The 26,634-nt window shown below is 44.5% G+C and overlaps 3 protein-coding genes across 3 annotated transcripts in view; 2 read left to right on the top strand and 1 right to left on the bottom strand.

Moving 5' to 3' along the window:
• LOC144115010 (uncharacterized) overlaps positions 1-2,741 on the top strand; it is a 30,627-nt gene extending 27,886 nt beyond the window's left edge. Inside the window, exons 16-21 of the mRNA XM_077649123.1 lie at positions 32-73; positions 1,167-1,217; positions 1,764-1,853; positions 2,035-2,112; positions 2,636-2,674; positions 2,718-2,741. Of these exons, the coding sequence (XP_077505249.1) occupies positions 32-73; positions 1,167-1,217; positions 1,764-1,853; positions 2,035-2,112; positions 2,636-2,674; positions 2,718-2,741 (324 nt within the window). The remainder of the gene's footprint in view (positions 1-31; positions 74-1,166; positions 1,218-1,763; positions 1,854-2,034; positions 2,113-2,635; positions 2,675-2,717) is intronic.
• The window catches only part of LOC144125662 (atrial natriuretic peptide-converting enzyme-like), a 996,499-nt gene that overhangs the window by 531,816 nt on the left and 438,049 nt on the right, over positions 1-26,634 (bottom strand). The window lies entirely within an intron of this gene.
• LOC144114954 (uncharacterized) lies at positions 3,923-25,783 on the top strand. The gene is made up of 11 exons (XM_077649020.1): positions 3,923-3,944; positions 4,480-4,524; positions 5,235-5,314; positions 6,411-6,461; positions 6,996-7,085; positions 7,267-7,344; positions 7,869-7,907; positions 10,052-10,249; positions 10,637-10,714; positions 11,917-11,964; positions 25,577-25,783. Exons 1-11 carry the CDS (start codon positions 3,923-3,925, stop codon positions 25,637-25,639), a joined length of 792 nt encoding a protein of 263 aa, XP_077505146.1. The 3' UTR covers positions 25,640-25,783.

Below are 26,634 nucleotides of genomic sequence, written 5' to 3'. Positions count from 1 at the left end.
CTGCAATCACACACTTGGGTTATATTTTCAGGTCACTGATGCAGTGCAGACCGACGGCTGCCTGGTGCCCAAGGTAAGCCTCTCTTATTTGCTTGTTGCTAGCACTACACAGCAATAGAGGTCAAGACCACAGATGTTCTGTGCCACTTGTTTAGGTAGGTTGGCAGACTTGGACATGTACTACCTTGAGATTGCATGTACTGTACTCCATTTCACCAACTCTGTGCAATGCTGTAGAAACTGGAAGCTGTGTGGAGTGTCTGAGCACTGGAACATGTTTATTTATTTATTTAAGCATACTGTAAGCCTGGTTAGGCTCAGGCAATAAGTTGTAGTGATCTGGTAACAAGGTGCTGGAAGTGGTAAGGGAATACGTCTACTTAGGGAATAAGAATAGGATGGAGTGCATGCGGCAGGATCCCTGAGATCATGAATGGAAATTTACCAATATTCCTCAAGAGAAATGGGCAGAAACGTGGCTAACGAAAAGGGTTCAGCTTAAGCCAAGGACAGTGCAGCGCACTAATGACAGGAAAATGATCAGGGTAACATTCAGAGAGAGGAAGATGGTAGGGTGGATGAGGGAACAAATGCGGGTAAACGACATCCTAGTCAAATTCAATTAAGAGGAGGAAATGCGCTTGGGGAGGTCATGCAATGCCAAGGAAAGATAACTGCTGGTCCTTAAGAGTAGCAGAATGGATTCTAAGGGAAAGCAAATGTAGCAGGGGGCAGCAGAAGGTTAAGTGGGCGGATGGGATTAATAGGGTAAGTTTGCAGGTATAAGGGCGCCACGGCTGGCAAAGGTCAGGGTTAATTGGAGAGATATGGAAGTGGACTTTGTCCTGCAGTAGGCATAGTCAGGCTGATGATATGCAGCAGCAGTGCTTGCCTTTCAAATATGCTCTTTAAACACATTCAAGCAGTATAGGCATATATGCTCTGCTGCATTCTGGGTATATTGGGGCTTATGACCAAACCTGTACATGTATTCATGCTATCTACACACTGTGTTTCTTAGACACTATGGATAGAGGCACTGCGTTTGAATGGTAACATCTCTGGTTCACTGATGTGACAGTTAGATTTGCACTAGCGTTTTGAGATGGGATATGGCTGCCAGTTGTAGCCAGCATTCCAAGCATTGAAAACGTATTCACTTGCAGGCTGATTGTGAGGTGCAGACATCCGGCAATGATGATGAGCTTCTGTTGCAGGTAAGTCACTATTGGATGCCAAGCTTCTATGAGAGTGCATTTGATTTACTGAATGCTTTTGCCTTGGAATTGCTTTTAATTTTGCCTCAGAAGCAAAAGCAGGAAATACATGTTGTGTTAATGGCAAACAAGGGCTGCAAAATCTCTAATTGTCTTCAAAACTACTCTGTTGACTTATTCATCCACTATGATTTGCAAATTTTGTGATGATTGTCTGCCCACAGTTCGTTGATGAGGGATGGTTTAAACTTGTGCTTTTATCAGTAAGTAGAGGTGTGTGCCAAGTTTGCCTGAATTAACTTTATCCTTATCAACTTAGAAGTGGTGAAGCCAGCAATCGTTCTGTGAACACGATTGCCTCAAAAGAAAGGTAGGCACTTAATTGCAAGAACGCTTGCATAGTAGCAAAGTTTTTTTTCTCCGTTTCAGTCTCTCAATTGCCTATAGTGCATTTCCAGAATTTAGTCTTGCACACAGAAGGGAATGTTTTTTGCAGATCTGGCTATACAGGCTTTTCCTCAGCTGTGGTTCTGCTTTAATTTACAGCTGGAAAGCTCTGAGCACGAGGTGAATTTGCTGAAATCCTCGATACATCGCATCTGCCTTGATAATGCGGCCCTCGGCAGTATGTACAAGGTCAGTGAATTGTTTCAGACCTTACTGTTTCCTTTGCCTAGTGCATGTTTATATCCATAACAAGAAAAAAATTCCACTATGTGGTTAGCCAAGGAAAGGAGTGGCTGAGAGCCACAGTGACACCATAAACATCTCCTCTGCCTATAGTGATGTTCTTGCCTTCTGCCTTGCCATTCTGCAGGAACGTCGAGGCCAGTTGACTAAAGCCAGTGAGATTTGCCATGCCTTGGAAGACCAGATGAAAAGGCTTGCTGAAGAGGTGCGCCATTTTTGACAGCTAATTGTCTTCAAATGCTCTTACATGACTTGTTCAATGTTGTGTAATTGAACATGATTGCTTTAATGTGATGCTTATTTTTACTGCATGAGATGGTTGGAAAAAAAAATTCTATCACCTGCTTACTGAAATGTGCACTGCTGCTCTATTGCCATGTAAGGGACTTGACTGTAATTCTCAAAAACAGCCAGTGGCGTCAGTTCTTCTTTGTTGGTTCCAATAGTTCTCCTGCTGGCAAAAACTCAGTATCTTAATGTAAATGTCCTTGGAGCCTTACCTTTGAAGGCTGTTCTCATCACTTGAGGGCACATGCAGCCTCTGTGTAGCCTAATGGAGCACTATCATGATTTAAACTTGGCAGCACCAAAAAGAACGAGACAGAAGAAGCACACTGGACGAACCACTTCATATGACTTCATCCTGTACTTTTGTGACAAGGTTATAGCATGAATCACCAACTCGCCCAGCCTTCTGCATTACTTGAAGCTCTGTCATTTTTGTGCAGCTGAAAGCAGCCAAGACTGACAAGGAAGCACTGCAGTTGGTAAGTTCTTTATTCATTTCATTCTCTCTGTTCATCCTCTTAGCTGCCTGTTCTCCCCATGGAGTAACACAACATTCTAGAAAGAGGGTGACAGTTACTTTGTTCAAGAAGTATAGCAGCCTAATGGCATATTTGTTGTTGTGGACAGCTTGCATTTCACGGAGCAGTGTCAGAGTCAGTAGAATGGGAAAAGTTGACTGTGTGCCTAGAGTCTCACGTTCACGAAAATCAGGAAATCAGTCTATGTATATTCAACTGCATTTGATAACAGCTAGTGCACTTTTCTCAAACTAGCATATATGAACATTATTTTCTTCACTGCACAGTAGCTGAGTGAAATTATTTATTGAGCATCCTAGGTGTTTCTCTTTTATTGGTGTTGCTGCATTGTGTCATTAGTGCAATTTGTCATCCATGCTTCTCAGCCATTCACAGGGTTTGCATATGCAATGAATGAAATTGACTGTTTTTAAACGGCTGCGTGTTTCTTCTGGGGGGGGGGAGGGGGGGGGGCATTCGACTCAGTGGAAAGCTCAGCCGCCATACATGCATTGCGTAATCTGAGGGTGTAGAAGAGCCTTATGTCAAAATAGTGAAAGATATATATATATAGCAACTGCACAGCTACTATTGTCCTCCATTAAGTCAGCAATAAAATTCCAGTAAGGAAGGGCGTCAGGCAAGGAGCCACAATCTTGCCAATGCTATTCACCGCCTGTTTATAGGAGGTATTCCGAGGTTTAAGTTGGGAACAAGAGTAAATGAAGAATACCTAAATAATCTGCGATTTGCTGATGACATTGCCTTGCTGAGTCACTCAGGAGGTGAACTGCAAATCATGATCAATGAGTTAGACAGGCAGAGCAGAACGCTGGGTCTAAAAGTTAATATGCAGAAAACCAAGGTAATGTTCAACAGTCTAGCAAGGAAACAGCGGTTCACAATTGGCAGCAAGGACCTGGAAGTGGTAAAGGAGTATGTCTACTTAGGGCAGGTAGTGACCGCTGATCCGGATCATGGGAGGGAATTAACTAGAATGATAAGAATGGGGTCGAATGCATATCACAGGTTTTCAAAGATCATGAATGGTAGTTTACCAATTTCCGTCAAATGAAAAGTGTATAACAGCTGTATCTCACTGGTACTCACCTACGGGGCAGGAACGTGGATGCTGAAGAAAAGAGTTCAGTTTAAGTTAAGGACTACGCAGCCAGCCATGGAAAGAAAGGTGATAGATGCAACGTTAAGATGCCGGAAGTGGGCAGTCTGGGTGAGGAAACAAACGCGGGTTAATGTCCTAGTTTAAATCAAGAGGAAGAAATGAGCTTGGGCAGGGCATGTAAGATAACCGCTGGTCCTTAAGGGTATCGAGTGGATTCCAAGAGAAAGTAAGCGTAGCAGGGGGCGGCAGAAGGTTAGGTGGGTGGATGAGATCAAGAAGTTTGCAGGCAAAGGTTGGATGCAGCTGGCAAAGTACAGAGTTAATTGGAGAGACATGGGAGAGGCCACTGCCCTGCAGTGGGCTTAGTAAGGATGATGATGATGATGAAATGAGAAGTACACGTCTGACAACTATGTCATTTTGTTTTATTTCATTTCTTCATGTGGTCTACAAAGCTGCAGCCAGATTAGATTGTTTAAAATTTAATTTAAGTGGGCCTCTAAACTGAAAGTGCATTTAATTGTGTTTGGCAGGGCTTTCCTGTACAATTTGTGCAGATTTTACTCGATACAGTTCTTTCAGCGTACATCAAGGTTTTCCTAGTTCAAGCATGATGCTAAGTGTATCGATCCTCTTTGTGCAGGAAGTCCAATCTCTCAAAGCCTCAAAGGAAGAAAGAGCCCAGAAGGTAGGTGCAATTATTATGTCACATTTGTCAGCTTAACAGTAGAACTGCATATAATCATTGTCAATCATTGTCTGATGTGATGCATAGCCTTCCGAGCACAGTAGGCAGGCACTGTCTGGGCTTGAGGTTGGGCTCATTAAAACAATTATATTCATGAGATCATAATTCCATCATTAATTTAAAACAACCTTGGTACACCTTTGGCTGTTTCTGGGTTAATTCAGTCTTGAAATAGCCGGCATTGCAGGACTGCGTCTTGCATAAATTTTGTGCTTTTAATTTTAAGTTAATGTTTTAATTTACTTCCTAGCATGGGGATTATATTGATGAGGCTGTAGACGCATGGGAAATTTGTCTGCTCATGTTTGAGCTAAGGAAGTATAACAAACAAGTCGTGAGAAAGAAGGTTAAGGAAGTATAACAAACAAGTCCTGAGAAAGAAGGTTGCAAAGAGGGCAGGTACCTGCCCGGCTGGCTAGTTGTGGCAATAGAAGCACGTGTTTCCATTGCCACTGAAGTTGATTTTGAAACACATGCCAGTGGTTAAAAGTGCATACCCTGATGTCATAAAAAAACAACAAAGAAGTAATCGCAGCATTAAAATGGCACACTCAACAAAGAAAATGAAATTTTGCCTGTTAAGTAATAATAAATTGCATTTGTCTAGCTTGAATTCACAAAGCTTTTTCTGTGGGCTCATTTTGTTTGAGTGATAAACTGCAATCACACACTTGGGTTATATTTTCATGTCACTGATGCAGTGCAGACCGACGGCTGCCTGGTGCCCAAGGTAAGGCTCTCTCTTATTTGCTTGTTGCTAGCATTACATAGCAATAGAGGTCAAGGCCACAGATGTTGTGTGCCACTTGTTTAGGTAGGTTGGCAGACTTGGACATGTACTACCTTGATATTGCATACACCGTACTCCATCTCACCAAATCTGTGCAATGCTGTAGAAACTGGAAGCTGTGTGGAGTGTCTGAGCACTGGAACATGTTTATTTATTTATTTATTTAAGCATACTGTAAGCCTGGTTAGGCTCAAGCAATAAGTTGTAGTGATCTGGTAGCAAGGTGCTGGAATTGGTAAGGGAATACGTCTACTCAGGGAATAAGAATAGGATGGAGTGCATGCGGCAGGATCCCTGAGATCTTGAATGGAAATTTACCAATATTCCTCAAGAGAAATGGGCAGAAACGTGGCTAACGAAAAGGGTTCAGATTAAGCCAAGGACAGTGCATTGCACTAATGAAAGGAAAATGATCAGGGTAACATTCAGAGAGAGGAAGATGGTAGGGTGGATGAGGGAACAAATGCGGGTAAACGACATCCTAGGCAAATTCAATTAAGAGGAGGAAATGCGCTTGGGGAGGTCATGCAATGCCAAGGAAAGATAACTGCTGGTCCTTAAGAGTAGCAGAATGGATTCTAAGGGAAGGCAAATGTAGCAGGGGGCAGCAGAAGGTTAAGTGGGCGGATGGGATTAATAGGGTAAGTTTGCAGGTATAAGGGTGCCACGGCTGGCAAAGGTCAGGGTTAATTGGAGAGACATGGAAGTGGACTTTGTCCTACAGTAGGCATAGTCAGGCTGATGATATGCAGCAGCAGTGCTTGCCTTTCAAATATTGCCTTTAAACACATTCAAGCAGTATAGGCATATATGCTCTGCTGCATTCTGGGTATATTGGGGCTTATGACCAAACGTGTACATGTATTCATGCTATCTACGCACTGTGTTTCTTAGACACTATGGATAGAGGCACTGCGTTTGAATGGTAACATCTCTGGTTCACTGATGTGACAGTTAGATTTGCACTAGTGTTTTGAGATGGGATATAGCTAGTTTTAGCGAGCATTCCATGTATTGAAAATGTATTCACTTGCAGGCTGATTGTGAGGTGCAGACATCCGGCAATGATGATGAGCTTCTGTTGCAGGTAAGTCACTTTTGGATGCCAAGCTTCTATGAGAGTGCATTTGATTTACTGGATGCTTTTGCCTTGGAATTGCTTTTAATATTGCCTCAGAAGCAAAAGCAGGAAATACATGTTGTGTTAATGGCAAACAAGGGCTTCAAAATCTGTAATTGTCTGCAAAACTACTCTGTTGACTTATTCATCCACTATGATTTGCAAATTTTGTGATGATTGTCAGCCCACAGTTCGTTGATGAGGGATGGTTTAAACTTGTGCTTTTATCAGTAATTAGACGTGTGTGCCAAGTTTGCCTGAATTAACTTTATCCTTATCAACTTGGAAGTGGTGAAGCCAGCAATCGTTCTGTGAACACGATTGCCTCAAAAGTAAGGTAGGCACCTAATTGCAAGAACGCTTGCATATTTTTCTCGGTTTCAGTCTCTCAATTGCCTATAGTGCATTTCCAGAATTTAGTCTTGCACACAGAAGGGAATGTTTTTTGCAGATCTGGCTATAGAGGCTTTTCCTTAGCTGTGTTTCTGCTTTAATTTACAGCTGGAAAGCTCTGAGCACGAGGTGAATTTGCTGAAATCCTCGATACATCGCATCTGCCTTGATAATGCGGCCCTCGGCAGTATGTACAAGGTCAGTGAATTGTTTCAGACCTTACTGTTTCCTTTGCCTAGTGCATGTTTATATCCATAACAAAAAAAAATTTCCACTATGTGGTTAGCCAAGGAAAGGAGTGGCTGAGAGCCACAGTGACACCATAAACATCTCCTCTGCCTATAGTGATGTTCTTGCCTTCTGCCTTGACATTCTGCAGGAACGTCGAGGCCAGTTGACTAAAGCCAGTGAGATTTGCCATGCCTTGGAAGACCAGATGAAAAGGCTTGCTGAAGAGGTGCGCCATTTTTGACAGCTAATTGTCTTCAAATGCTCTTACATGACTTGTTCAATGTTGTGTAATTGAACATGATTGCTTTAATGTGATGCTTATTTTTACTGCATTACATGGTTGAAAAAAAAATCCTATCACCTGCTTACTAAAATGTGCACTGCTGCTTTATTGCCATGTCAGGGACTTGACTGTAATTCTCAAAAACAGCTAGTGGCATCAGTTCTTCTTTGTTGGTTCCAATAGTTCTCCTGCTGGCAAAAACTCAGTATCTTAATGTAAATGTCATGGGAGCCTTACCTTTGAAGGCTGTTCTCATCACTTGAGGGCACATGCAGCCTCTGTGTAGCCTAATGGAGCACTATCATGATATCAACTTGGCAGCACCAAAAAGAACGAGACATAGAAGAAGCACACTGGACGAACCACTTCATATGACTTCATCCTGTACTTTTGTGCCAAGGTTTTAGCATGAATCACCAACTCGCCCAGCCTTCTGCATTACTTGAAGCTCTGTCATTTTTGTGCAGCTGAAAGCAACCAAGACTGACAAGGAAGCACTGCAGGTGGTAAGTTCTTTATTCATTTCATTCTCTCTGTTCATCCTCTTAGCTGCCTGTTCTCCCCATGGAGTAACACAACATTCTAGAAAGAGGGTGACAGTTACTTTGTTCAAGAAATATAGCAGCCTAATGGCATATTTGTTGTTGTGAACAGCTTGCATTTCACGGACCAGTGTCAGAGTCAGTAGAATGGGAAAAGTTGACTGTGTGCCTAGAGTCTCACGTTCACGAAAATCAGGAAATCAGTCTATATATATATTCAACTGCATTTGATAACAGCTAGTGCACTTTTCTCAAACTAGCATATATGAACATTATTTTTTTCTCTGCACAGTAGCTGAGTGAAATTGTTTATTGAGCATCCTAGGTGTTTCTCTTTTATTGGTGTTGCTGCATTGTGTCATTATTGCAATTTGTCATCCATCCTTCTCAGGCATTCACAGGGTTTGCATATGCAATGAATGAAATTGACTGTTTTTAAACGGCTGCGTGTTTCTTCTGGAGAAGGGGGGTGGGGGCTCAGCAGTCATACATGCATTGCGTAATCTGAGGGTGTAGAAGAGCCTTATGTCAAAATAGTGGAAGATATATATATAGCAACAGCACTGCTGCTATCGTCCTCCATCAAGTCAGCAATAAAATTCCAGTAAGGAAGGGCGTCAGGCAAGGAGACACAATCTTGCCAATGCTATTCACCGCCAGTTTACAGGAGGTATTCCGGGACCTAAATTGGGAACAGTTGGGTATAAGAGTAAATGGAGAATACCTAAATAATTTGCCATTCGCTGATGACATTGCCTTCCTGAGTCACTCAGAAAGTGAACCGCAAATCATGATTAATGAGTTAGACAGGCAGAGCAGAATGCTGGGTCTAAAAATTAACATGCAAAAAACCAACTCACCTACGGGGCAGAAACGTGGAGGCTGACGAAAAGAATCCAGCTTAAGTTAAGACTACGCAGCGAGCCATGGAAAGAAAAATTATAGATGTGACGTTAAGAGACCAGAAGCGGGTAGTGTGGGTGAGGGAACAAACGCGGGTTATTGGCAACCTAGTCGAAATCAAGAGGAAGAAATGAGCTTGGGCAGGGCATGTAACATAACCGCTGGTCCTTAATGGTAACGGAGTGGATTCCAAGAGAAAGTAAGCGTAGCAGGGGGCGGCAGAAGGTTAGGTGGGCGGATGAGATCAAGAAGTTTGCAGGCAAAGGTTGGATGCAGCTGGCAAAGGATAGAGTTAATTGGAGAGACATGGGAGATGCCTTTGCTCTGCAGTGGGCTGATGATGATGATGATGATGAAATGGAAAATACATGTCTGACAACTATGTCATTTTGTTTTATTTCTTTTCCTCATGTGGTGCATATAATCATTGTCAATCATTGCCTGATCTGATGCATAGCCTTCCGAGCACAGTAGTGAGGCGCTGGCTGGACTTAAGACTGAGGTATGCAAGAATGTGCATGGTGTATGCTGTACACTTAACCTGACAGTACCTGACCTGACAGTAACCTGACAGTCTAAGGTGCTGTCAATAGATCAATTCGTCCACATTGATAAATTCTTTGAATGTCGCGAGGACGGAAAAGTGGAGGAAGGTGGGGTGCCGGAAGAGTCAGACTGTTAGTGTCCTTTTAGAGTGCAGTCCTTGTGCATCCTTCCTGCATTCTGTGTTGTCTTCGGCATCAGCAATATTGGCATAGCCAGTTGTCCAAGTAGCAAAGCGAAATGCCACTTGGAAGGTGGCTAGCAACATAACATGCCACCTGCCAGCCGTAGCAGGTGAAGGCAGGTGAAGATCTGCACTCAAATCTCGCATTACCAACTCTCGTAGTCGTCAGTAAATTTTTTTGCCTCTCCTCCTCTCTTCCACGTCTCTGAAAACCCTCACCTGCCCCATTTGTGGCCATGAGTGGCTGTAGCAGCTTTGTCTGGTCGATTAGAGTCGGAATCTATTCATCGAATGAACTGTAGACCTGAACAGGGGTGGAAGACTTGCACTGCCTCAGCCTGTCTCTGACACTAAGGGTCTTTTTGCATATGGCAGCCCTTTCCTGCTTTGAAGCAGGAAGTAGCCCACATTGCATCAACAGTGCCTATGCACAAAGCCGCTGATATGGCAATTTCGCATCTTTCTCTCTGAATTGTAGAACAAGCATCTCAAGGCAGAAGTGTCGAAGCTGCAGGAGAAGGTTTGCAGCCTAACCAACGAGATAGCTGAAACAAGGGACTCTGAAGCACTGAAACTTGAGGGCATTGAGCGTCTTTACCGGGAAGCCAAAGAAGAGAACCAGTTCATGAGGAGAGCTGTCACTGCTGCCAGTGCAGGGGTGACCCCAGGCCACCAGGTAGGTTCTGCAGCAGTGAATGCGAGAAAGTAAATAATGGTTCCCTAATTGGATCAGGGCTCATTAAACTACATCCAGTCATTTTGCCAACTGTAAGTGTGAGAGGTGGGTGCAAGTGTTGGCTAATATAAATTTGTTTTGCAAGGTTGTGTGGGCTGAAATTTATATAGGCAGCTAGCGGTTGCATACTTCATTTCTATGGTGGTTGTGAATGGTTGATTACATGTGGTGGCAAAATTACTCGTACTGCAATTTACGCAAATTGATCTAATACTTTGGCTACAGTTCAAAACCTGCTTTGCATGAAAGCTTGTTGAAGTAAAGAGTTGCACTCAGTTTACACTGGTGGTCTGTTGCAGCTAAATAAGATCATTTTGTTTTGACCAGGCTTCAACTGCTGTTCAACAGGGAAGCAGACCTGTGCCTGCTGCACCACAAGATGTACCCAAGTGCATGCCGACACAGGTAGGCCCTTTCACATCGTCGTTTCTGCACATTCCACGCAAGCCTAGCACTTCCATGGCCCAAGCCGCATCAATGATTGCACCTCCTTTTGCAGAAGCACCAGCAGGCAGCACCTTTAGAGGTAGTGTGGTGAGGGCTGCAGCATACGTTTAGCCGCCCACTCGAACTGCTTCCTCATGGTGCACATGTGTAGCTTTGGTCTAATTGAAGCCCCACAGGCCACTGGTAGAGCATCTCTATAGTTACACCCAGGTTGCCAGAACAACTGCTGAAACAGTACAGCTACCAATACAGCCCCTTTTTGGATTGTTTTCTTAATTTTCTATATCTAGGTGAGTTGAATGTGAATGAATAAGCAATGTTTCTGTTGTTCCTGCTTGGCATTGGCCTTGTGTGTTTGCAATATGTTGCTTTTGAGTCAACGGAGGGCAGTATTGCTACATTCTGATAGCTGCATTGTTTGGCCCAATCTGACTGGGACAAAGCTTTTTGTTAGCTCTTCGCTTTCCGGTGGGTGGCAAATGCTGAATGGTGCCATTGCCAGGGACACTATATATGTAATGGGCAAAAGTTTTATCCCTTGCTTCCCAGCTTCCCATTAATAGTGTACCTCACACTTCACAGTATCCTTGCTTTAATAATGTTTTTTTCAAGGATATTGATCAAAACCATGTTTACAGACATAGGGGGTGCTCACCGACACCAGAGTCTAGGGTGCTTCGATATAGCTTCCTTTGGTAGGGTGGTGACATCTCCACCTTTCTGGAGCACAATCCCATTTAGCCACAATAAAATATTTCTTTGGAACTCAACATTTCCTCATCTTTGACACATGAGAGCATTTAATACTGCTTCCTTACATTGAAAATTTAATAAGAATACAAACTCAATTTTGTACGTGGAAGGGGCTGACCTGGGGACAAAGTTATCATGTCAGTTATTGTTACTACAATTGTTTACATGCCATGCCACAGGAAAGTCTGGCAAGGTGCTAAACTCAAAGCAATCTGTGAGCAGAATTTCGAAGTCCTCATCATGTTGCCACATTACTGCCTATTCGTTTCTCTTGCACCCTCACTTTTAGAATAACTGGGAGAGCATGCTTCCGGTTGGAACTTATTTCTTTTCATGACACAAAGGCATATTTTGTGCATATATCACTAGACAAACTATCACTGATCTGACAGTAAGCTTTCTTGCAGAAAACACCAGTAAAGGCTTCACCATGCAAGGGAAAGCATCCTGGCAGTGTAAGTGGCTCCTTTTAGCAGTTGAAAACTATGGTATTTTCTTATTTCTTAGCCTGTGAAGTAACGTGAAGCTTCTGATCTCTGCAGAATGCCACAAGTTTTTTTTCTTGATCTAACTTAAGTAAAATATAGATGTACTATAGATTGTTACTCTATCTGGCAAATTAAAAAGTAATGTAAGAGATCATTTTTTATTAATATTTTGTTTGCTTTGCAAAAAACATCTGAATTTTCATGTTATTTGTTCAAGTTTTAAACAGAGTGTAGCCAAAACCTTGTGGTGCAGCTGTGCAGCTTTATTTGGGCATCTTTTCTTGGGCAGCTGGTCAAGTTTTTCCAGCAAAGGGGAGGCATGACACACATAGCTACATTGTTTTATATCTAGTATGCAATGTGGTGAAACATAGAAGTAAATTACATTTCAACTGGCAAACATAACTTCGTCGTGTCATTTATTCAAAGTGAAAACTTCTTCAAAAAGATGTGGAGTGAATGAGCGCATGATGAATCAATTTAAAACTTCTTCAAAAAGATGTAGAGTGAATGAGCGCATGATAACTAAACTCATTGTGATTGATAAATTTAGTATTTCTTGGTGAGATGTCTAAGCACATGTTTACTATTACAAATGTATTTCTTGTCATGCTCTGTTAAGTTTTTCATGCTATGTTGGTGGCCCAACAATGCTGAATTCAGCCATCAGTTTGGGGGACCCCACTGTGCATGCACAAGCCATAATTACTTTACTGACCGAGGCTTTTAATTTGTGTACTCAGCAGTAGCAGCATCCCATATCGACTTGGTCAGCACACTTTCATCATGTGCTGCTTCCAGCTTGGACATTCATCCTTGGCAGCTGTTCATTTTATTCATAAAGCTTTCAAGAATTATGCCATGAGTGTATCAGATGACATTCCCTTAACGCCTGTACAGGGGCAGCTGCAGCAGTTCTACTGCAAATGTACTGATAAAATCATTCTGTCATTTAGTGGCGTCGCTGTTTGCTGGCTTAGTGACACAAAACAAGAGAGCTGACCAGCGCATGCATAGGGTGTCCCTCTCGCAAGCATCCTAGGGAGGTGGAAGCCAAGCAGCAGGTTTCAGGGAACTGGTTGAATGCTTTCTGAACACACCTTGTGTGTTGCATTATTAAGAGACCGACAGCCGACCGAAACATGTTGCGAGATTAGGATAAAAAATGTTGACTGCAACAGTTTAGCGCTGCAGTATTGAAGAAACATTATAAATATAATTTGGCACTGAAAATTGCATAAAACACCTGAAAAGTCATCTTGCAGAGAAAGCTTGCCATTTTCGGTGTATCGTGATTTCGATAAACGTTTTGATAAAATTTTGCTTATTTGCTGTTAAGTGCAGTTCGTCATATTCTACTGTTGTTTACATCCTTTCTAGTGCACCCTTTGATGAAAATCAACGCCCTTCTCACATTTCCAATGAGGTGCTTTTAGCTTTTGTCACTAGGTGGCATCATAGTGTTTTGCATTTCTTGGATAAAGCATAACCACAGTCCACTCAAGTTTTTGTTGACGAGGTGTAGATCACTGTGCCATAACAGCTTTGGGTGTAGAAGCTCAAACGGATGCTACTCGTGCTAATCTGTCTAATTGCTGTTTCTGGGGTGGGTTTATACTCTTTTGGACCATCACTTCTGCCGGCGTTGAATCATCATTGCGCTTGTTGATGATAGTTGTTGTTTGCACTGTTTTGCACAGTTTTTCCTTTCATTTTTGTATCATGTTGTATATAACCACTCCTATCCAGGCCCTAGTTGGGCTGATAGTACCAATAAATAAATAAAGTGGGCACATGTTCTGAGATTGAAAAATTTTTTAATAAAATTTTTCTACACGGTTTTTAACAAAACTGCTGTGGGAGTGCCATTAGGCAATAAGTTTTACATTGCGCCGAAAAAACATGGGGGCTCAAAATTCAGTTCGAAGTACCTTTAAGAAATATAAATATATTTAAGGTGCATGCCACACTATGAAAAAAATAGAGGGTCTTTGGTTTATTGGGGATTAACGTCCCAAAGCAACTCAGGCTATGAGGGATGCCGCAGTGAAGGGCTGTGGAAATTTCGACCACCTGGAATTTTTTAATGTGCACTGTCGTTGCACAGTACACGGGCCTCTAGAATTTCACCTCCATCAAAATTCTTCCGCCACGGCTAGGATCGAACCCGTGTCTTTTGGGTCAGCAGAGCCGAGTGCTGTAACCACTGAGCCACCGCGGTGGGGCCTATACACGGTCTTTAGTCGTAAGAAGTTTGAGATATATCTCTGCCCTCCGGCGTTTATTTAGCATTCGGAGACATATAAAGGTTAATCTGAAACCAGTCGACCAAAAAAGTGTGTGACACGGCATGTATATATATTGTAATAAGGAACGTCTTGCAAAGCACAGCGTCGAGAACAACCAGCAGTACAGTCCAGGCACAGACCAGAGGCAGCGGTCAGTCCAGAGCACGCATGAGGGACGGAGCGTTTGGCGCTCGAGCTTCAGAGCGTTCGATGCTTCTTGTTGTCTTCTTCGTCAAGCGCCAGCCTCTGAAGATTCAAAAGCCGAAGGCCAGCCTTACAATTCCCCCAGGGCGAAAGGGCGCCATCCTGGCGGCCCAGGGGGATGTGACGATGGCGGGGTCGTATTATGGTTTGAGGCAGGTCGTGTGGACAATGGCGCGGCCTCGGCGACGATGATCAGGGGATGGCTTAAGGGGTCTGTTGAGGTAATTGACAGGGGACGTCTGTTGAAGAATAAGGTAGGGTCCCTGGTACTTGCTAACAAGTTTGGAGGAAAGGCCGGGACCTGAGGAGGGTACTCAGAGCCAGACCAAAGAGTCAGGAACGTAGGCAGGAGGAAGTGGAGGGTGATCATGGGTGCTTTTCTGCTTCTGCTGGGTGTGAGAAGTGAAAGACCGGTCAAGCTGTCAGCAATCTTCGACATAAGTTGCGGCTTGATAAGTAGTTGTAAATTCGGAAGCATCAGGGCAGTAATGTAGAATGGTGTCCATTGTGCAAGAAGGTTCACGGCCATACAGGAGAAATTACGAAGAGAATCCGCTGGTGGCTTGAGCAGCAGAGTTATAAGCGTATGTGACAAAAGGGAAAACGCGGTGCCAGTTACAATGGTCGGAAGCAACATACTTGGCCAGCATGTTGCCAAGGGTGTGTTCAAAATGCTAAACCATGCCATTTGTCTTAGGATGGTAGGCGGAGCTGGTGCGGGGAACGATGTTGCACTTCTGCAGGAGAGCTTCTACAACTTCAGAGAGGAAGGCCAGACCTCTATCACTGAGCAGCTCTTTGGGTGCACCATGGCGAAGAATGATGCGATGGAGAATGAAGGATGCAATGTCATGGGCTGTAGCGGATGGTAAACGTGACGTTTCAGCGTAGAGTGTAAGGTGGTCGATAGCAACGATGATCCAGCGGATCCCAGTTGATGTGCTGGGAAGAGGGCCATAGAGATCGATGCCAACACGCTCGAAGGGCTGCAGTGGGCAAGGCAGCGGCTGCATAGAAGCGGCGGGTCCATGAGGTGGATGTTTTCGTCACTGGTATGCGGTGCAGGACTGAACGAACTGGCGGACATAACGGGCCATCCCACGCCAGTAGTACCACTGTCGTAGATGGATGAAGGTCTTTAAGAATTCGCCATAGGCACACTGGGGATCATCGTGGTAGGAAGAGCAAGCAAATGAAGGAGCGCAGATGTGTCAGAATGACGAGAAGCCACTTGCGACCGACTGGGAAGTAGTTGCGGCGGTAAAGAAGCTCGTCTCAGATGGCGAAATGGTGGGACTGACGACGGAGAGCGTGGGAAAGAGGTCGAGACGATTGGCCAAATAAGAGATCTAAGGGGCAAGTGACAACGTCAAAAAGGCACCCGTACCGGTAGGGGCGAAATTTGATGATCGCCCAAAGGATGGCTAAACACTCTTTCTGCTTTTTTGAGTGTCCGGCTAGCGTAAGCGCCAATGTATTTGTCAAAGCCTTGCTTGCACTGAGCGAGTACTGCACCGAGGCCGACGCCACTGGCATCGGTGTAGAGTTCCCTCGGAGAACAAGGGTCGAAGTGATGCAGCATTGGTGGAGTGGTCAGGAGGCGAAAGAGTGTCGTAAACGCTTCATCACAGGCTGGTGACCAGGCCGAAAAGGTCGTGGCTGGAAAGGAGCTTGGTCAGGGGGTCGATGATAGTGGCGAAATTGCGGACAAAGCGGCAGAAGTAGGAGCAGAGGCCGACGAAGCTGCAGATGTCTTTTACAGAAGTGGGCTTCGGAAACTCGGCCACAGCTCGCAACTTGGCCGAGTCCGGGAGAACGCCATCCTTCACATGTCCGAGAATGGTTAGCTGCCGAGCTCCGAAGCGGCACTTTTTCAAATTGAGTTGGAGGCCAGCATTGGCCAGGCAGCTAAGAACAGTCTCAAGGCACTGGAGGTGAGATTAAAAGTTCGGGGAAAAGATCACAACATCGTCTATGGTGACACCGGCATGTGTGCCATTTGAGCCCTCGGAGTATATGTTGTCCATCATGCGCTCGAATGTGGCGGGTGCATTGCAGAGGCCGAAGGGCACGACATTAAATTCATAGAGCCCGTCTGGTGTGACGAATGCAGTTTTTGGGCGATCGTCCTCTGCCATCGGCACCTGCCAGTAACCGGAGCGCAAGTCCAATGAAGAAAAGAACTCAGCACCCCGCAGGCAGTTGAGGGCATCGTCGCTGCGGGGCAGAGGGGAAACGTCCTTGCGTGTAATCTTGTTCAGACGACGGTAGTCCACGCAGAACCAGATGGAAGTTTTTTTCTTTGACCAGGACCACTGGCGATCGAGTCCCAAGGGCTGTGCGACGGCTGTATCACGTGATGCTTAAACATGTCGGTCACGTGCTCGTCAATGAGGCGGCATTCAGTGGCTGACACGCGGTACGGACGTTGGCACAAAGGGTCATGGGTTCCAGTGTCAATACAGTGAGTGGGTAACGGTGGTGGTGCGGCCCAAGGAAGGTTGCTGGTAGTTAAACGAAGCTTGAAAATTGTGTAGAATGGTGACAAACTGGTCTCGTTCGGTAGGCGTCATGGTAGCGTCGACGGAACGGTGAAAAATATCAACAGAAGACTGATTGGTGATGGGAACAGGCGTAGTGGCGCTGACGTGAAGGCTTGCCATGCTATCGACGAGGGGGTATGCTGAGGCGGGATCGAGAAAGGCAACACTACCAAATGATTGGCCACGGAGTAAAGTGGTAGGGCAGGAGAACGGGTTAGCCACATAAATAGCACTGAAGCCATGAACAATTGTCAGCACGGCAAGAGGCAGCAAAACAGACTTTTGGTCAGTGCATTGTAAAGAGTGGGTACAAGTGACAGTTGCATCTGAGGGAGCAGCACAAGAGCCACCAGCACTGAAGAGAAAGGCGGAATGCCTGTGTCCTCTGAGATGACCACAGTAGCGGCAGCAGCACCGGGTACGTCCAAGGGAGCGTCACGGTAGGGCGACAAGTCAAGCTGAGGACGGGCGCAGTCAATAACCACTTGATGTCCGTAGAGGAAGTCCCAACCAAAGATAATGTTGTGAGAGGAGAGGACAAGGACGATGAACTCGATTGTGTTGGGAACGTTCTCGATGAGCAGGCGGACGGTGCAGACGGCTTACGGTCGAATGTCCTGAGCACTGGCGGTGCAGAGAGAAACGGCAAGGAGGGGCGTCGTCACTTTTTTGAGTCTGTGACAGAGGGTGTGACTGAGAACGGAAGCGGCTGTGCCAGTGTCAACAAGTGCTTCGACGGCAACTCCCTCAATGAACACAGTAATAATATTGGCAGGCATAGAAACAGGTCTTGAGTGAGTCACTGGTGATGCAGTTCTTGCCTTCAGACCTGCGGCCGTTAGTTTTCCGCGTGGAAGGCGGGTAGGCGGCGGAGCATTGGAGAACGGGAATGGCGGCCAGGAGACGGCGAGCGGTGGGAGCGGCGATGGTAACTAGGAGACAGAGACCGGAGGCAGCTCGTGTGATGCAGGCGAGGACGACGGAAGGTCGTACGTCGGTTCATGCCTACAATCGTAGGGACGGTGGTCACGACTGCGACACAAACGAGCCATGGGACCAGCGATGCTACAGGCATGGCAAATAGGGTGGTTGTCTTGTATACGCCAGGGGTTGAGTGGCTGCGGCTGCGATTTGGGGCGGGCAACTGTACGGTAAGGTGGGGTTTCAGGTCGCTGAGGTTCTAACTGCTGGGTAGGTGACCTGTAGACAGGGGCAGCAGGTGAGGGCTGTGACTGCACCACGGCATTGGCGTACGTCAGAGAAGCCACGATCAGGGGTGGCTGAGGAGGAGTTGGCAGGACTTCAGCCACCTACTCCTCAATAACACGCTGTAGATTGGGAGTGAGCGACGGCGCATGTGTAGGCGGTCAGGTAGACAAAGATAGCTGGCGTGCGACTTCCTCACGTACAAACTGCCGGAATTTTCTGGAGGAGCGACTGTTGGCCCAGAGAACTGCTCCCTGGGAGAGCCAAGCTGGAAAGTGGCCTCCTGAAAGCCTGCATGCCGGGTAGAAAGGCACTGTTTGCGCAGCTCATCAAAGATTTGGCAGTAGCCGATGACACCGGAGACAGTCTGGGGATCTTTAGCGATGAGCATCTGGAAGGCATCATCCTCAATGTCTTTCATAATATGTCTGATCTTGTCAGCCTCGCTCTTAGAATGGTTGACACGCTTGCAGAGGTCGACGACATTTTCTATAACTGGTGAAATTTTCACTGGTTTGCTGGGCCCGACATCGCAAGCGTTGCTCGACATGAAGCTTTCGCACTGCGGGGCAGCCAAAGACTTCTGTCGGACTAGGTTTTAAAGCTGCCCAGCTTGAGATGTCAGCCTCGTAGTTTCGAAACCAGAGATTGCCTACGCCGCTCAAATAAAAGGTAACATTGGTGAGCTTGACGCTATTGTCCCACTTATTGTATGCGGTTGCATGTTCATAAAAGGCCAAGCAGTCCTCCACATCCGTGTCATCTGTGCCGCTGAAGATGGCTGGGTCACGCTGCCGCGTGGCGCCGGAACAGAAGACAGTCGACGGAAGCGGTGAAGCGGTTTGGATGACAGTCTCAGGCATTGCAGAGGCTGTAGGCAATGTGCGGGTGCGAAGCTTCAGGGCGAGGGGATCGTTGGCACCTCCACCACTTGTAATAAAGAACGTCTTGCAAAGCACAGCATTGACAACAACCAGCAGTACAGTCCAGGTGCAGACCAGAGGCAGTGGTCAGTCTAGAGCACGCACGAGGGACGGAGCGTTCGGCACTTCTCGTCGTTTTATTCGTTAAGTGTCATCCTCTGATTATTCGAAAGCCGAAGGCCTGTCTTACAATATATATTTTTTGGGGGGATTAGTGACTTGCATACCTTTTAGAAGTTTTAAAAGGCTAAGCATGAAGCTATGCAGCTGCACTTGAGAAGGTGATCAAAAATAATCCAGTGTTTTCTCTTTAGTATTTCCTTATTGAGCATGGGGTTATTGAACTGTGCTTTTTACTCAAGTTTTGAATGAACTGTGCTTACGGCTGCTGTTTTGGTATAGTCCTGTTCTTTTGGAGTGACATTCCTGCCATTTGTTATAAATTTCTTACAGCATTATATTTGGTAGTCAGTTTCAAAAGTATTCCAGTATGACTTTTCCGTACCTGAAAATTAAGTCTATTATAAAGCCGCCCTCCTGGTTTCAAGCAGATTACTACCTTGTATCATAAAATTCCGAATAAGTGCCCCCACCGATGCAATGGCCCCACCCCTAACTTCACTGTTTATTTCACATTTCCACACCGTTCCGGGACAGCGCCCCCTGCCCACTCCACGCCCTATCATGCATCGCGCCCAGGCAGCACTGGCCTGCCCCATCAAATTCTAGAATCCAATCCAATCCAATCCTGCTTTTCAAGCCATCGACGCGTCCATTCACATGTCCGTTCGGCATGCGCCATTTGTCATCTTGTTTTGGCGTTCTCAAGTCAAGAATGCATTCGTACACAGTGACGAAGAAAATTGAGGTCATACAATGGCGTCAGGAAAACGGAAGGAACATGCACAGTAAGTTCAAAATGGTTCTTTGCGTTTCTTCGGAGGGGCACAGGACCTCTCCAAACGTGAATTCGATGGTGTTGAAGGAGCAGACGATGATTGATGCCAGATGATGGAGACAAAGAGAAAATACATTTGCAGGATAATAATAATAAACACCTTTATTTTCAGACAGCACATTTACAATTCTTAGGACAAGTCTGCCCAAGCCATAAAGGCTTGTCGGGCAGTACTCGGCAGTCGGTGAATGACATATATATGAAAAACAGGCGTGACAAGCAAGCAAACAATGATAAATCTTAATATGAAAAGCAATCAAGAAAAAGAAAACATTAAATAACCGAAATATGGGTTTTTAAGAAGTTCCTTAATTGTGACAGCGAAGAAACTGAAAAGGTCGAATCAGGCAAAGAATTAAAAATTTTGGGTATGTAATAATTACGAGTGAAGTGGCCATAATGAGTGTAGCAGCGAGGTACCGTAAAACGGGAGTGATGTCGAAAACAACGAACAGGAATGAAAGGAACCAAAAATTCGCTCTCCCAAAAGTGAGCACGAATAACTACATGATGGAAGAGGGCATCAAAAGAGGGCAGCTGTAAAAGCGAAAACAAATTGCAGTCAGGTGAAGCATCCGTGTTGTATGCCACGGATCGAAGGATGTTCCTTAGTATGGCATTTAATTTCATTCGCCAAGTTTTTGAGCAATGATAATACACAGTGACTCCATATCTGAGGATACCATAAATAAGAGCATGCGCAACAAGCTTGCGAGTCTGAAAAGGTAATAAATATCGAACATTGTATAGTACACATGATAAACCACGAAGCTTGTTACATACTACAGTAAGATGACTACTACAGTAAGATGACTGTTTCAAGACATATCTCTGTCAAAAAGTATACCAAGGTACTTAACACTTTTTGAAAAATTAATAGGAATGCAACAACAGTTAACACAATGCGAAGAATGTAAGAATAATGGTTCAACAGATGAAAGCTTTTTATGGGGATTATGAAAACAAATGAGTTTAGTTTTTTGTTGATTAATTGAAATCGAATTATTTAAGAACCAGTCCATAACATGCACTTCATCTGTTCTAAGAGCCTCCATTGCCAGAAGCAACGAAGCATTTGTTGACAACAATAACGTGTCATCCGCGTATTGAAAAACATAACATTCTGTCACAGCATTTGATAAATCATTTACAAATAAATTGAAAAGCAATGGCGATAAAACAGAGCCCTGTGGAACACCTGCTGACAGAAATGATTCAGAACTTCGATGCCCGCTGATTTCAACAGCTTGAGCCCGATTAGAAAAATAGACTTTCAGCAAATTATTAAAAGGGCCCCTAAACCTCATGATATCAAGTTTCTCAAGCAGTAGGTCATGCCGAACACAATCGAAAGCTTTGCTAGCGTCCAAAAACAGACCACATGCGAATTGGTTATTATCAAAACATGAGTAAATAATATCAGTAAAAGTTTCTAATAACAAAACAGTTCCTTTACCTTCAATGAAACCAAACTGTGCCTCTGATAGGATATTATTCGTGAAAACAAAACTGTACATAACTTGGAATAGGTGCTTTTCAAGAATCTGCGCAATAGCAGGTAGAATTGAAATAGGCCTGTAATTTTCAATATCTTTTAAAGAACCACTTTTATGTAATGGTTTAACTATGGCAACTTTTAAATTGTGTGGAATGAAGCACTCAGTAATGAAACCATTCAACGTAAAAAGAAGTACCGACTGCAAATTCGTAAAATTCCGTTGGCGGTCACTCATTCTTATATTGTCAATACCTGCAGCTTTCTTCGAATTGAAGTTAAAGGTTATGCTATGGAGGTCCTGGGGTGTAATAGTCGGGAGAAAAGCTGAAGAAGCTGTGCAATACAAAGACCGTGGAACCTCATAGTGGGATAAAGGAAACTTCCTGGAAACCTGAGAGAAAAATGCATTAAATTCAGAGGCCGCAGAGGGCAAATCTTTGCAGGATTTGGCAAATGAATCGCTAATGGATTGTTTTGGGTTTCGTCCAAAAAGGCAATTGATAGTTGACCAAGTTTTACGTGAAGAGTGTTGGTTGTTACGAAAAGCCGAATTGAAATAGTTACGTTTCGAAGCTCGAATCATGGCAGTGACTTTATTTCTAAGCAACCTGAAATTATCTTTGAGGTATGTTTTGTTGGGACTACGCTTGCAACGTGTCCAAAGGGCGTCTTTTTCTGCAATGGCCTTCAGAATGCCACTTGTTAACCAAAGAAGGTTTGGGTTGCGTTTTTTGATCACTTTGACCTTTTGTGATGAGGCTATTATAGAACTGACAACCTGCACAAACCTGTCATACACGTTAAAAGAATTACCTTCCTTGAGGAAAGAGACCGAGTTAAAATTGGCTATAAGGTTATCAAATGTGGCAGTGTCTGTATATGAAATTCGCTCTTTATTGGGGTATGATTTATTTAAAGAAGGAAAAAGAATATGAGAACCTACAAAGTAATGATCTGAAAGTTTATATGTAATTACCGAAGAAAGAGACTGGGCAAATGGAGCTCTTATATTGATGTGATCAATACAAGAAGCTACGAAATGATGTCCCAGGTACTCTTCTGTTGTGTAGTCTTTTATCGCTGGTTCAATACCATGTTTTGCCAAGATATTTAGGTACTCGCAAACAAATGAACGTGCTGGTGACAAGGTGTCAATATTGAAGTCTCCTATGAGGCATATAGAATGATTTGGCAATAGGGAGCCCAAAAAATTGTCGAGCTCAGAAAGAAATTCTTTCACATTTTGGAAGGAGGCCTGTAAAATCCTAGTAGAGTAACCTCCAAACTTACGAATGGTATCTGCAATGCAACGCACTCAGCAAAGCAGAATTTGGATTGTAAAGGGTAGGCATTCCATTTGCTGTGAACAAAAACAAGAATTCTACCGCCTGGCCGACTTGAGCGTGTGAAAGAGAAACTAGAGTAGCTGGGTAACGAAAAAGAGGAGAGAAGTGTGGAAGGGATGTTAATTTCGGTAAGTACAAATGCATCAATAGTATTTTTAGAATAGTCAACAACAGCCAAAAATTCATTCCAATGTTTTCGCAAGCTACGTATGTTTACATGAAGTACACTGAACGCGTCCTCCTTTGGCGAGACTAACTTACAAAATTCATCAATATTGGCGCAATGGGAAAAGGTAGAGTTCATGATTCAAACTAGTTTATCTAAATCGGTAGAATCATGGATTCGAAAAATAGAAGAGACTTCGGTCTTCCTAGCAAAAATTTTTCCATGTTTGACCCAAACAAATTTAAAATTATTTGCCTTGCCTTTCTGCTTAGCCTCCCAAAGTAGTTTCCTGTTTGATGTGGTGAGGTTGTTGTTAAAGTATATTTCAGATAGCTCCCCTTTTTCCACTAGGGGCATGATCTGGCTTCGATGACTCATCCATTTTTCTTTTACAAGAGCGAACTGCGTTACAAGTTGAATCACACAGACAGTCAAACTGTGACTTAAAAGAAAAAATCCCACACAGAAAAGCTCGACAAGACCTTACTCATCGACCCGAGGTTAGAGTCTAGGTCTGTAGAATTACGTGCCACTGCACGGAGCCTCTAGCTCAACTAGACAAGACTGCTCTCCAGTGATTTTGCATGCAGTTTTAAAGCTCTTGCTAACAAAGAAGTTAGGGTGGCCACATTTTGAAGCCTGCCCTAAGCTCCGATAACCAATGTAGGTAGTAGCCACAGCCCCGGATAGTTGGACCTAACTTCGAGCCCGGGGCTTGGCTAAAGTGAAAAAGAAGGTGGAGGTGGAGTTCTCGTCCTTATTTCTTGATGCTTGCCCCTTCCCTGCTGCACCCACGCGTCGCCTCTTGAAGTATTAAAAGTTTTTTTCCAGCTAATTGGCGGGACATCTAATCCACTGGTTCACCGCAGGAATGTCAGACGGCAGAGACCCGCAACGCTTCAATGCCATCGAGAATGCCAAAAAAAACGGGCCCATCGTGGAATGCGAGGCAGTTCACATATTTCCGCAGACAGCCAATGTGGGGATCTGCCGCCAGAGGAATGCTGCCTAAGACCAAGCAGCACCACGTGCTCGTTGTGTGCGCCTCGCATGCTTTCTTGGGGCGCTTAACAAAGCCAGGAGTCTTCGGCTGTCACAGCGGTGCTGTCAAGTGGCGAGTGACTCCTGCACCTTTGCTGCTGTTTGCGGGAGGGGGCACGTTGGTAGGGGGGAGCTCGGAGCTTCACTGAGAGCTCTCCATGCAGACCAGAGACCCGCAGTGATCGCAAGCTAAGGGGGAAAAAATGTACGCGTTGATGAAGCGCGGCCTTACATGCACCAAACATCTTCAAGCTCAACCGGAAACGGATACGGGAATGGGACAAGAATGCTGGGAAGTTGCTACAGCAAACGTATGAGAAAGCAAAACTTCGAAGAAAGTTCAGTAACGGCGCTCGGGTGTTTAGTGAATACGTAGACGATGCACTCTTAGAGTTCTTCAAGCGGGAAAGAGTGGCAGGATGTTTCAAATCCATGTGCAGTGCACCTTTTTTTTTCTGGCAGGAAAATGTCGCCACAATCTTGAATTTCAGCCTTGTTATGGGATAGCACCGCCCCCTACTTTGCCAGTAATTTTGACTTGCGGGGGTGGGGCACTTGCATGGAATTTTACAATATGTAGAATAAATTCTATTCAGCATTCATGCCACATACAAGTCGTCAAAATCTTGCAATGCAATGACATGTGGCCCGCATGACATCAGTTATGAGGAGACTGTAATTGGCTTGCCAAAAACCCGAAGGATATTTGTAAATGATGGAGGGGGTCATGACCAGCTGAAGAAGATCCAGTCTATAGTGCTGGGGCAGGAGAGTGAGCAGCCAAAAATAAAAGTAAACTGAGCCAAGATGGTGGAGTGTAGTACCGGCCTGTAAATTTTTTTTCTGGCTCGCTCTGGTGTACGAGTGGAAAAGAAAAGGAAGGGGTTCATTTTTAATTGCTGATACCTGTGGTGCTACACAAGCTAGATCTCAAATTTTTGCGGGAGCATGATGGGCAATTCAGTATCTATCAGTACTGATGGATGTTGAATTACCCGTCTCTTGCAGGAATCCTAAGTCATCAAACTGGTTTAAAGAAATAGTTGTGACTTAATTCCAACAAAACCAGTTGATATCTGGCTGGTTTTCGACTTGTTCCATTTGGAATCTACTGGGAATTTGTTCCTTAAACCAAGATTGATACAGATTGATGAAGAGTGCATAGTCAGCGCTCTTTACTCTTGTGTCCTATGCTGTCCCTTCTTTCTACCTGTGCTGCCACTGAAGTCCTTAAACCAGTTTGACCAGCTAAGATTTTTACCTGGCTTTCACTTTTCTTAACCTTGGTGTAAGCTTTTTCAGGTACCCTTTAAGTGTTGGATTTAAATGTATACATGCTACTTTCATATTGTTGTTAAGTTAGCCTCAGTGCTGCTGTTTTACATGGGCTTAATGATATCTTGCAGGCATCTGCAGTTCCGGCATCATCCAAAAAATCAAAGCTGGAGAACAAAGGGGACTCAAGTTGAACTGGAATGCCGGCAGGAGCATCATCCCCAAAGGAGCACAGATCAGTCAGCTCAAGCTTGAGTCTCTATGACCCCTAGTCGCCCCGATTTATCTTTTCATGGTTTTCAAGTTGTGCCTCATTAAAGAATTCTGAGTGCACCAAATGCCCGTGAGAGCATCGCTTATTTGAATTCTTTTTTATTTTCTCTGCACTAGGGTGTGCGTCATTCTTTTCCTTGAAAAAAATTTCGATGAATACATTATGCAAAGTATGCTGCTATGAGGTGTGGGCTGCTTGTGGTTTTATTCATTTCACATTCAAGATCATGTTTCAGCATCTTGTGCGTGATCGCCAAATTAAAGTGATATCGAGCCATTTGTACTTTCTCCAATTGCCTTTAGTTACGGTGTCTTGAGCATTAAGCCTGTGTGGAGTTAAGCTCAGTTCTGCTTGTGCTGAAAGCAGTTAATATTTTTAAGCTTTATGCTTATAACTTGTGTCATTCAATGCGAGTTTTATGTTCACACCTGCTTTCAGATCAGATCAGCTTAACCTCGATCAGATCTTAACCCGAGTAATATCGTCGCCAGACGTGCCAACGACCGAGAAAAGCAAAACAATGAGCCAGTCAGACTAAACACATGCTTTTGCACGTCTACTCTGTTTAACTGCATTAAAACCCTGCCACTTTTTTACATTTCCCTTCACTATGGCGTACCTCATAACCTGAGCTGTTTGGGACGTTAACCCCCATAAACTATACTAAGCCAAGCACGACATGCTTCGCTGGGACTTTCCAAGGTTTTGTGGCCCTCGTGATAGCTCTAAATGTGCGGAACCTCATCCTGAACGGCCGCGATGGCCTATCTGCATTTGTTGCCAGAAGGGAGGCAGCAACGAGGAGGGGTCGAGTTGCGGTACGTGTGTGCTTCTCCACTATTTTGGCAGCGGCGGCCTCTTGGGTCTTACACAATCCTCCTGTATTGGAGTCTACAAATTGTGTCTTTTAAGCTG

This window comes from Amblyomma americanum, chromosome 1 (genome assembly GCF_052857255.1).
Source record: "Amblyomma americanum isolate KBUSLIRL-KWMA chromosome 1, ASM5285725v1, whole genome shotgun sequence".
NCBI classification, from domain to species: domain Eukaryota; kingdom Metazoa; phylum Arthropoda; class Arachnida; order Ixodida; family Ixodidae; genus Amblyomma; species Amblyomma americanum.
This window is presented reverse-complemented; position numbering and strand designations above follow the sequence as displayed.